This window comes from Cynocephalus volans, chromosome 2 (assembly GCF_027409185.1).
Source record: "Cynocephalus volans isolate mCynVol1 chromosome 2, mCynVol1.pri, whole genome shotgun sequence".
Taxonomy (NCBI): domain Eukaryota; kingdom Metazoa; phylum Chordata; class Mammalia; order Dermoptera; family Cynocephalidae; genus Cynocephalus; species Cynocephalus volans.
In genome coordinates, this window is record NC_084461.1 from 210,627,107 (window position 1) to 210,639,757 (window position 12,651).

The 12,651-nt window shown below is 48.3% G+C and overlaps 1 protein-coding gene across 1 annotated transcript in view; it reads right to left on the minus strand.

The window, feature by feature from the left end:
* The window catches only part of YPEL1 (yippee like 1), a 24,793-nt gene extending 13,009 nt beyond the window's left edge, over positions 1-11,784 (minus strand). Inside the window, exon 1 of the mRNA XM_063085676.1 lies at positions 11,623-11,784. Within this exon, the coding sequence (XP_062941746.1) occupies positions 11,623-11,661 (39 nt within the window). The 5' untranslated portion in view covers positions 11,662-11,784. The remainder of the gene's footprint in view (positions 1-11,622) is intronic.
* Positions 11,785-12,651: the final 867 nt, after the last annotated feature.

The following is a 12,651-nucleotide window of genomic DNA, read 5'->3' on the forward strand; positions in this document are numbered from 1 at the left end:
GCGGCGGGAGCGTCGCCGCGCTCCCAGCGCCGCCCTCTCCCGAATGCGCCATGGGCTTGGCCCATGTGATCACTTTTTAAAATTATATCATCCTGCTACCAGCCAGCTGCCAATAAGTAAATAATCTAATTTAATCGTGTTCTTGCAGTAGTGGCCTGATCTGGCACAAGTGCAGGGCTGCCACTGTCCCCTCAGCCTGGCAGGCACGCTCACCGTGGTCCTCCACACAACAATGTCAGTCACATTCACAGAAGTACACGTGGGGCCCCGGTAGGCACCTGTTCCTGAGCTCAGTACAATGTCATACTCAACTCATGCACACACGTGTGTGATGTGAACGTCAGGAAATTTACTTATATAGATAAATGTATACACATATGTGGGTCATACACACACATACATGTGTATGTATGAACGTATTAACGGATTTCAATTTCTCCAGACGAAAATGTCTAACTAGTCTAAAAACAAAATCAGCTGACATGCTGCTTACCATATATATATATATATATATATATATATATATATATATATATATATAGTTGAAATTAATAAGATAAAAGCTAAATGAGGAAAAGAGATGGTTTAAGATTTTATACAAATTTCCTTTTGTAAAAGTATGATAGGCCAAATATTTGGACCAACTCTCCCACTGAGAAATACTAAAAATGTTGATGAAACAAAAGGATATTTTCTTAAAGGCATCAAGGTACTGACAAGACAGTGAGGGAACCAGACACTATCTGGGGAAAGCACAAATATTTGGACCAACTCTCCCACTGAGAAATACTAAAAATGTTGATGAAACAAAAGGATATTTTCTTAAAGGCATCAAGGTACTGACAAGACAGTGAGGGAACCAGACACTATCTGGGGAAAGCAGAAACCAGAGGAGTGAGCCAGACATGGTAGGTGCTCTTGCCCTGGAAGCATGTGCCAAAATCCAGCAAACCTGAGCTTCTGCTTAGAACTCTAAGAATGGTCCTAGGTAAAGAGTCTAATGGGGGTACCCGCCCCCCCAGAGCAGTAATCATAAGACAGACCTTACATAGATTTCCAGCCCAAATTAACATCAGTGGGAAGGTTCCAAAACTCACAGTTGATTGACTTAGTTTAAAATGGCTTTAGGCTGAGGCACCTGGCAGAAGAATGCACAAATCTAGTTTGGAAGAAGTCTCTTTATCCCAGATCTGAAAAATCCCCACAAGTAATTTTACAAGGACAATGAGTAACACCGTCAAAAATAATCAAGCCCTCAAGGAAACAAAGCACCATGAGTAAGAACAGGCAGAGACAAGTGGCAGGAACAGACCCACAAAGACTCAACACTTGAATAATCAGGTGCAGATTATGAAACTCCTCTGATTGCTATACTTAAAGAGATAAATGATAAGCTTGGAGATATACATGGGGAATAGCAAACTAGAGAAATTTACCTTGCAGATTTGTAGAAAAACATAAGTAGAACTTCTAGAAATAAACTCATTAGGTTTAATGCTGTTTAAAAGGAATAAGACAGATGAAAACAGAATTAGTAAACTGAAGATAAGTCAGCATAAGCTATTCTGAATAAAGCAGAAGAGTAAGGAAGGTGGGAAATAGGGGTCTTAAACTAAGGTGTCTCCTCAAAGGAGGAGAGAAGACCTTTACTTGAATTTCAGAAGGTGAAGCGAGGGAGAAACGGGGCAGGGGCACTATATGAAGAATTAATGATTGAAGTTTTTCCAGAATTGAAGAAAGACATTAATACACAGACTTAAGCTCAACAATCCCAAGAAGGATAAATAAAAAGAAGGCCACAGCTAGACATGTAATGAAACTGCAGAACACCAAAGAAAGAGTCCAAGAAGTCTTAAAGTGTCCAGAAGGGGAGGAAAAACTACTTGTTCAAAAGAACAATTTCACAAGTAAAACAATGGAACCCAGAAGGCATACAGAAAGGTAGCATTAAAGTAATAACTGCTATCTTAAGATTTTATAACCAGCAAAAATATCTTTCAAAAACTGGGGCAAAATGACATTTTCAGGTAATTAAAAAGTCTGACTTCAGCAAAACATCACTAAAGGAAGTTCAAGAATGTGCTTTAGACAGAAGAAAAGCACTAGATAAAGTCTAAACTTTAGGGCCGGCCCGTGGCTCACTCGGTAGAGTGCGGTGCTGATAGTGCCAAGGCCCCGGGTTCGGATCCCATATACGGATGGCCGGTTCGCTCACTGGCTGAGCGTGGTGCTGACAACACCAAGTCAAGGGTTAAGATCCCCTTACCGGTCATCTTTTAAAAAAATAAATAAATAAATAAAGTCTAAACTTTAGATTCTAAAGAAAGAAGGAATGGAAAATAATGGTAAATATGGGAATAAACAGAAGTATAACGTCTTGAAGGCTTTTTTTAAAAAAGATACAATTGTAACACATGACAATAAGTCTGGACGAAAGCTTAAATACAAAATTTCCAGGGCCGACCCTGTGGCGCACTCAGGAGAGTGCAGCGCTGGGAGCGCAGCAGTGCTCCCGCTGTGGGTTCGGATCCTATATAAGGATGGCTGGTGCGCTCACTGGCTGAGCGCGTTGCGGCCGGTCACAAAAATGACAAAAAAAAAAAAAGAAAAAAAAAATTTCCAGAGTCCCTCCATTGTCCAAAACAAAAACAAACAAAAATAGTACCAATTAAATTTAGATTCTGGAGCTGGCTGGTTAGCTTGCTTGGTTAGAGCGTGGTGCTGCAAACACCAAGGTCCAGCGTTCAATCCCTGTACCAGCCAGCTGCACCACACCCCACTGCCAAAAAAAAAAAAAAAAAAGCGAACCCCATTTCTTTCTCTAATATATGGTCTTCACAACCAAAGAATTTTTGAAGAAGTTTGTATATTAAACTGGATATTACTGATTGGTGATTCCCCCAAACATTAAACTTTTCCCCCCACTAGCTGCTATTAAGTCATGGTGTGCCAATCCTGAATTGTTCTGTTATGTTTCTTTAGAATTAAAGAATTCACATTTAGCCTCAATATACTACATTTTATTAGATTGCGTGGACCTACTGGACCATTTATGAATTTGAATCCTGGTGTCTCTCTTATCTTTCATAAACTCACCTGACATGTCCTGGGGAGGTCACTGAGATCACCACCTGCATGAGCCCAGTGCCATCTCCCAGCTCCCCTCCCCTGTCCACGTGTCTGTGCCATCCACCAGGACACCATGAGAGAGCTGTTCAGTAGCTCATTCAAATCCACACATCCCACCAACTAACAATGACCAGAAAGGAATGACCTTGTCCTGTCTTCACTTCTTACAGAACTCATGTTAAATCTTTTTTTGTTTTTTTTTTTTAAAGATGACCGGTAAGGGGATCTTAACCCTTGGACTTGGTGTTGTCAGCACCATGCTCACCCAAGTGAGCCACAGGCCGGCCCTGAATCTTTGTTATGGTATTTTCAACCCAAGTTTCTTTTTACTGAAGTGAGACTTTAATAAACCTTTGTTTAATCTCTTCTCTCCTTTTCCTGGACTGTCTTTTAACATAGATACTGAGAGTATAAAGGGAAGGGGCTGAGGGAAACAAGAATCTTATTCAAAAACTGGTTATTCAGGTCTTCCAAGTTCATAGAATCTCTTCAGTGGCAAAAACACTGCTCCAAGTAACCTGGACAGAGAACTACAGAAACCACCCTTCACATTATTCATCAGTTTAAACAAGGGATATCAATTTTATTCATAATTTAAAAGGGCAAGACCCCTCATTTTTAACTCTTAGTTACCCTCTAATGCAACAGCGCCTCTTTTGTTTTTAAATTGTGCTAAGAACACTTAACATGAGATCTATCCTCAAAAAATTTTAAGTGCACAGAACATTGCTGACTACAGGTGCAAGGTTGTACAGTAGATTCCAGAGTATATTCATCTTACTTAACTGCAACTTTATCCTTGTTGATTAATATGTCCCCATTTGCCCCTCCCCAGGGAAACACCATTCCAGTCTTTAATTCTATGAAGTTGACATCTCTAGATACCTTATATAAGTGGAATCATGCAGTATTTGTCTTTCTGTGTCTGGCTTATTTCACTGAGTATAATGTCCTCAAGGTCCATCCATGTTGTCGCCTATTATAGATTTCCCTTTCTTTTTTGCTTTTCAAGGCTGAATAGTACTCCATAAAGAAAATGTGGTATATGGGAAAGCACTTGGGTGCCACGAGTTTTCTGCTTATTTTGAGTTTCTCAATGCCACAAATGTCTAATTGCAGATCACTTTTTGGGAGAAAAGACTTAGCTCCCAGGATGCGCTACAGTAGCCTCCTCCCCACAGTCAGCAACCCCTGGGGTTGGGTCCCTGTAGCACCACTGCACTTCTCTTGTCCTTCCATAAGGGACACTCAGAACTCTAGCAACTTTGCTGGGAGTGACGGGTGTGGCACAGGAGACAAGGATCCTGGGGAATGAGGGGGTGGCAAAGTCTTTTAGGGAGATTTTATTTTTTAAGCTGGTGACAGGTACATAGATGTCCATTTTATTAATCTTTATTTCTTATCTATATTATCTTTTTAAAGATGGCAAAAGGATATTCTATTAAGTGAAAAGTGAGTCTCCCACCCTGGACCCCAATCCCACTCCACAGAGATAACATAGCCAGTGCTTAAATAATATAGTATTTTGTAATTATGAAATATTTCATTAAAAAATAAAGTTTATTTTTTTGGTGGCTGGCTAGTATAGGGATCCAAGCCTGTGACCTTGGCGTTATATCACCATGCTCTGACCAACTCAGCTAACCAGCCAGCCCCACAAAATAAAAATTAAAAGTCATCTAGGTGGCTGTATTAAGCCTAGGTGGTAGAGGGAAAAAAAAAAAAAAAAAAAAAACGCCGACCAGAGTCATGGCCCATAAAAGGCACTTAAATATCTGAGGAATTAATAAACAACAGGAGAATCTCTCTCAGGGAGACAAAAGAAACATAAATAGGGGTTGAAAGGCCACTGCTTTATAGGAGAAGTAGTGGCTAAACATCAGTGAGTTTGTTAAAAACATGGACCCATGGGAGCCTGTGAGGAGCCCTGGCTTGCACAGGCCTTGGGGGGCAGCTGCAGGTTCACCCCACCTAGACCTGCCTGTCCCCAGGGTCCAAGACTGCAGTACCTGAAGAGCGGTGCACAAGCCAGGGCCTCCAGGGAGGGCCAGGGCCTTTTATTGCTCCAAGCCAGCCCCAGAAGATTTTAGGAAACATTTCCATCTACTTGGCTCCCAGATCCTTGGGTCCTAGTGTCATCACTGTCAGCTGGAGTCCAGGACATGAGTCTGAGGCCTCCTGGGAGCAATAAAATCTCACCACTGAAGATACTCATCCCTAGGGCTGGCCCGTGGCTCACTTGGGAGAGTGCGGTGCTGATAACACCAAGGCCATGGGTTCGGATCCCTATATAGGGATGGCTGGTTAGCTCACTTGGGAGAGCGTGGTGCTGACAACACCAAGTCAAGGGTTAAGATTCCCTTACTGGTCATCTTTAAAAAAAAAAAAAAGATACTCATCCTTCAATACATGTTTGCACCTTAGAGTCTGCAAATTCTCACAACACCCTGAGAAATAGGCACCACTACCCGCTGGTCTCTGCCCAGGTGTGAGGTGCTGAATGGCCAGGTGGCTGCCACAGCCCCACAGGCAGGTGTCCAAGTCCAACTCCAAATTCCAAGTGCTTTCTGCCACACAGTCCCGCCTAGCTTTGGAGAGAAGAGTGTCAGGAGAGGACATTCAAGTCCCCAGGAAGGAACCCTCTAGCCACCAGTGTGCAAGGCAGGAGGGAGTGGTAGACTCCTGTCATGTCAGAGGAGACCTAACAAGCAGCCAGGGTCCTGTGTCACTCCAGGGGCCCTCCAAACTGCAATTCTCCACGATTCTGTTCTCTATTTGCTCAGAGTGGGAGGCTCCAAGCACAGACACCACCCCCAGGGACACCTCTCCTCTCACCTCACCTCTCGTCCCCTTCCCACTCCTGGGCTGTCCCAGATGTGGGCAGATGCCACAACATGCTCATATCCCAACTTTGCCCTCTGCTCAGTCGTGTCCTTGCATCTCAGGAATTGACTGGAAGCAGATGACACTACCAACTACTTCCTGGCTAGAATAAGGCCCAATAATTAAGTGAAATTACTCAGCACAGGACTGTGCACAGTAAACGCCAAATGTCACTACCATCACAGAAAGTCTCCTATGTTCAACTGAAAGATCCTAGCTGCTTCCCAGACATACTTCACACAGCCCCTGCCCCCAAGGCATCCTTACCCAAGGAGCCTGCCTCGCTCAGCATCTCCAAGGCCCCTCCCTGTCGCCTCTCCTGAGCCTGGTCTGCCTCAGGACTCACCATCAGCCTTTCAAAGGCAGGGGTGTGCCTTACCACACAGGGGCCTCCCATACGTTCCAAGTTGTCTCAGTCCTGACTGCTACCCCTCGTCACCAGCCCTCAACGGGGGCTTGGCAGAGCAGTGGCCAGGCCTGAATTCCAGTCACTGAGAAGTGTGTCCTGTTGTGTGTTAACTCAGCTTTTAAACTAGATATTCATCACTGCCTTGGGGAAATCATGGCCAAGTTTTCAAGCAATCAATATACAAAAGGGTTTTACAACAAGATCTACAGGCAAATTAGGAACCACCTTGAAGTATCTTAAAGGCAAATTCTGGGCAGCTCATCAGGTGAATTGTGTCTACTACGGGACACTGTGTTCCCCAAGTTTGGAGGGCAGCTACCATTCCCCCCAAACAGATACTAATGTGGGGTAAGGTTTTGGAGCAAAAACAATTTTCTGGGTTCCAGAACTTTCTCTCCTAAAATAAGCATGTAAAATTATTTTAAGAGAATGCGAACCAGGCCCATGTCCATATGGTGCAGTTAACACTCTTCTAAAGACAAAAACATTGAGAAATAAAACCAAAAGCAAGCAGCTTTTGACACTTAATGGGATGGAGCAGGGAATGAGGGGGGCCATGGGCACCCCTCCTCTTTCTGAGCCACCGCACTGGGTCCTCACACCCACTGGGCCCCAGACCCAAGGCGCCCTGAGTAAAGGACAGCCCCTTCCTCTTTACTCCCCATGCTGTTTGACTTTTCCTCCAGCACTACCTCTACCTGGCAGGTGAGCTCAGTTCCCCACCCCACCTCCAGAGCCCTCCAGGTTGTCGTGAGGCAGAAAGGAGGCCTCAGGTAGACAAAGAAACAGGGGCGTTAGTGACACAGGCTGCAGAATGGGATGAGAACTGCGGCGTCCGCAGGGCTTAGTGACGAAGTCGCTGGTGGGCCTGGTGGACAGAGTTCAGGGAGCAGCAGGGAAGACGACGCTGCTCAGGTGGCCTGCCACCTTCTGCCGGAGTTCATGAAGACGGGGGGCCCCAGGCAGGCAACACGTGGACATCAAGGTCCATCTCTCTGGGAGGAGAGAGAAGCCACCTCAGAGCTTGAGTGGGGAGAGACAGCATCGCCTTCCTGGCCTGCCTCCCTCCTTCCTCCAGAGCCACCACCGCCTCCGGCGTCACTCAGCAGGCCCTTCCCTTCTCTCCACCGAGAGGCCTCCCTGCGGCTGCCTTCACCTCATCCTCCTCTCACTGCCAAGGCACTGTCCTAGGAACTAAAAAGATGAGAAGGCCACTACCGTCACAGAGAGATGGACAACGGACAAACTGCCAGGTCACAGAAAGGAACTTCAGCGGCTCCTAAAGAGCCCAACAGCCCACGCTGCCACTATTCCCGGCAGTTCATGGTATGAGAATCTCACGTTAACAGCAATTCTAAGAGATGTGTGTTCTTATTAGTCCCACATGCAGATGGAGAAACTGAGGCCCAGAAAGGTTAACCAATCTGCACAAGGTTGCACAGCTAGTAAGCTGCAGAGCTGGATTCAAAGCCAGAGTCCATACCTGGACCACTGTGCCAGTGGACACATGCACAGGTGTTCACCTTTACTCATCAATGCAAACTAAAGGCACACTGATACCTGTCTTATGCCCTGCAGGTGGGCAACAATTTTTTTAAAAAGTTAACACTACTGGTGAGAGCACTCTGTGACGTAGCTTTTGGCAAGATTCATCAGTGTCCCTGGGCACATGCCCCTGGTCTAGGGGCCCATCCCAGGAGTTTATCTCTGGACTGACTCACACAGGTGCGAGATAACTAGGTAACTGTTACAACATTGCCTGTAATAACAAAAGATTAGAAACCACTTCAAGTCTAACCAAAAGAGATGAGCCAAATGCCTGGATAAACATGTATCAGAAACATTTCCATGTGGGGCTTCAGGCTAGAGACAGAAGGGCAGCAAAGGTGACTTCCTTTTCACTGTCTACTTTTTTGTACCTTCTGATTTTGATACCAAGTGTACGTACTGACTATTCAAACTCACACACAGTCTATGCATGGAAAGGTCTGGAATGATTTATATCAAAGGACAATAGCATAAGTACAATTTGCCTTTGGCAGTACCAGCTTCCCTTTACACACACATCCACTTCCTCCCTACTTGAATTATAAGGATGAAAAGCTTTCCTCCACATTTCAGGGACTGCAGCCTTGGTGCACCACAGGATCCACTGGGAGGGGCAAGAAGACCCCGCAGTCATCCCACCTACACGACTGCCCTAAGACAAAGCTCCCTTGGACCTCTGTGGCCTCCCCACCAGCCCCTGCTCTCTGGCAAATCCCAGGGGGTCTGACTCCTCCTTAACCCAGTGGTCTGGACACCTCTGCCATAGAGTGGCTCATCCTGTCTCTCCTCCCACCTATGCTGCCACAAGACTACTGATAACGTGTCTGCACTGAGCCTTTATGAAGAACCTGCAATACATTCTCCTTTTACTTCTACTCCTAGTAACAAAGTTTCCTACAGCCATGGCCTTGGGGCACATCCTAGCAGAGGTACCTAGTTTCTTTTCTGACAATAAGAAGAGGGAAGACGTAGAAACCACATGCAATGCAAGGCTGCCCTGCTTTTCAGTTGAACCGATGGCTACTAGACCTAGAAGACGGGATGGAAGTGGAAGAAAAGAGGGCGGGAATCTTAAAATATTTTATTTAATCCTATGCTAAATAAAGTGTAATCAAACATTCAAAGCCGTATCCTGGGGCAAGGGAAGGGAGAAACCAGAGACACAAAGAGGAGTCAGAAAGGGGGTCCAGTGCTCAGAGGAGCTATGGCAACAACACTGGGAAGACAGGCGGTACCAACAGGGAGCAAGCAGGAGGGGTTTGGTGATAGATGTTGCAGCTGGGACAGAGCAGAAAGAGGGTTCCACTTGCTTTGAGAGGCTTCCCAGGGTTTGATTCAAAATGTGCCACGTATTTGTTGGCTCTGGGACTTCAGCCAAGCTGTTACCTAACCTGTAAAATGGGATAATATGCGATTCACAGGGCAGTCCAGAGAATCACACAGATGTTGGGGTGGGGGGGCAGGGGAGTGATCCTTGGTCACAGTTTAAATGCCTGACAAGTGCCTCATGTCAGCAGCATACTGTCATTGTTACAGTATGGCACAGGGTTAGCAAGGTCAACCTCACAAGCCCCACAGGGAATCCTGGACCTGGTCCCAAGGCCCTGCAGGTGCCAGAGGTCCTGCTGAATAGTGGGGTAGTGGGGGTTCTTAACTCCTTCCTGGTGTGTGGACGGTGGGTTAGCTCTAGGATTTCCACTTTTCTATCACCAGCTGCCAAGTTTTCAGCAGTACCCCAGCATCTCTATCCTTGGAGGAATGTCACTTGGCTGGCAGAACTGATTTCATCCCTTGACTTCTTTCCTGAATCCATCCTGCACTGCCCTCCCCAGAACCCTTAAGCCCTCATGTCTTGGCTGTTTAGAACTTTCTCCCACCTCTGCCCAAATCCCTTGTCAAAATTCCCACTCCGTAGAAGTTTCACTGATTATCAGATCTAACTACTGAAAACATTCTTTTAAAAACCAAATGAGTGTCTAATGAAGAATATCAGAGACCAGTTTTAAAGGAGGACTTCTATTGCTTCTTCACATTCTGAACCATTTTCCGTTTATCAGTCTTCCAGGAAGAAAAATATATTGAAATTACACAGCAGCCTCTTGCGTCTCCACTCCAACCCTGTCCCTTGACACAGATGCTTGTGGAACTAAGTGAAAACAGGCAGGGATCAAAGGACAGACATTACAGGAACACTGCTCTCAACATAAAGAAACAGTTTCACACATTTTAGCACTTCAAAAATGGAAAGACTTAATACCTGGAGTTAGTTAAAAGAATGTCCCAGGTCAGCTTTTTAATTTTGGCAAGTGTACCACAGCAATGTAGGAAACTGGGTGTGGGGTATATTCGGACTGTCTGTACTATCTTCGCAACTTTTATGTAAACCCACAGTTATTCCAAAATAAGATTTTTTTAAAAACAGAAAGACTATTGCTCAGATTGGTAATTACGATCATTCAGTTATTTTTTTAAAGTGGCCAATATGGGCCAGACCCTGTGCTACATGCCTGTGGTAAGACAGGATTTTGCCCTGGTCATAGCCCTGAGGGGTTCTCACAAGTAGAAGACACTCTAACCTTGTGGGCCCAAGGGGAGGGAGCATAAAAGTCTACGAGATACTCGGAATCAGCACTCCTCAAGCATGCCACCACTGTTGCCCAAAAGCCTATAGCTGGGCGGTGTATGATTTTATAAGACTCAATGACACAGGGATCAAGCACAGCTCCTGGCATGGAGCATGTGCTCAGCCAACACTGATACACCTGCTGGAACACAGCAGAGTCCAGAGGGCATACAGGTCGATGGGAGAGGGGCAGCTTGCTCAGGTGAAGTGGCAAGAAAGGCTCCCCAGAGGAGGTAACCCTAGCCTCCAGGCCTGGCTCGGAGTGGGTGAAAAGAATACCATTCTTGGCAAAGGAAATAGCAGGTTAGGCTGAGTATGTTTTGGGTAGACAGAAGAAATGCAACTGAAAAGAAAAGGCTTGAGGTGGGGAAATTCATGTCTTCTGTGCCTAACATCTATCTAAAGTACAATTTCAACATTCTTTCCATCCTAGAACCAGCACATGATTTGGACATCAAAGATGTCAGAGGCAGGTTTGGGGGAGGGGGCACCCTCCTCTGTAGGTTTCTGAAGCTCAGGCAATCTCTACATTAAAAAAGCCTAGTGCCACAAGTGGTAAACACTGAGGACAATTCATTTTAACCAAGATCTTTATTTGGGCAACTTGAAAACGTTTCCCTCTTCTAATAAACATTCCTAGGAGACCTCTTTTGTCCTCGTTTCCCTCTCCAGCTGCAGCCGTTTTTGTTTTCTTTTGTTTTGTTTTAAGATGGGAAACACCAATAATCATTAGGCATCTAGTTCATTTTCTGTAAATCTTTTCATGGTGGGGCTGGGGGGAGGAGGGCAGCGGGAAGGTGGAGAGAAGAAAGGGGGGAAAATCAAAGATCAGGTTTTGGGGTCTGTTCCAAAACCAAGTGAATCTAATATCAACAAATCAGAAAATCAAAACAGAACAAAGAAGTCGACAGGTCCCTCCTGCCCCCGGCCGCCCAACAGGTGCTCCCTGGGCCCGTCCGCAGCCACAGTATCCTCGGGTCGCCACAAAGTAACCGCCCGCGCAACTGTATCGAGGCCCGCCCGTACTCACGGCCGCTCGGCGGTCCGCGCCCCGGCCTGCAGCGCCCATCCGGCCCGGGCCTCGATCAGCGCGGGCTCCGCTCTCAGGCGGCCCCGGCGCTGCTCGGGACGCGCAGCGGCCGTTGGTGCCTCGGCACGGCGCGAGGCATCCTCCCGCCGCCGCCCCGCGGGCCGCCTGCCCTTTGTTTTGGAGCCGCGGCCCGGCCCTGCCGCCGTTAACGGCCTTGGAACGCGGCGCCGGCCAATCGGCGCGCCGCCCCGCCCGCGCCGCGCCCACTCCCCGCCCCTCGCCCCGCCCCTCCCCGCGCGTCCCTGTTCCGCGCGCCTCGCGCCAAGGAGCTCGGCCGGCTCGTACCCGGCCGGGCGGGGCGGGAACGCACGTGCCGCGGGGCGCGCCGCGCGCCCGTTGGCTGGCCCGCCGGGCGCGGCCTCAGAACCAACCTGTAAGGGCCGAAAGACTCGGGGGCGGGGCCGCGCGGGGCGGGCGGGGCCGCGCGGGGCGGGCGGGGCCGCGCGGGGCGGGCGGGGCCGCGCGGGGCGGGCGGGGGCGCAGGGGAGGGCTTAGCCAGGAGCCCAGCGCGCAGGCGCAGGCTGGCCCTGCAGGGGTGCTGGGCCTGCGGGGGCCTTCTGCGGTGGGAGGCCTCCGACTCGGGAAGCTCGCCGGCCACTCACTCATCCGGGCATGCGTGGGTGGACCGAGGACTTGCAGGGCCCTCAGCTCCGGGGAACGAGGTGGGGACCGAGGTGGGGACTGAGGTGGGGACCGAGGTGGGGCCCGCGCGCAGCCCCCTCTGCGGAGGCCGCTCTTGTCCTGCGGGTCCTCTCTGTCGGCCGCGTTCGGGGGGCGCCAGCGGAAGGCTGAGCGCAGGTCCGGACTTGGAGGCCTGACGCGGGTCGGTGGTGCGCCCGGCCGGGGCAGTCCCTGGCTTGACTCCCTCTGCGGCCGGGTCTCCAGAACGCGGGGTCCTCCGGGCTCTCCTGTCCAGACCACCCTCTCTGAACTCTTCAAGCCTCCCTACGACCCCCTCACCACCTGAGG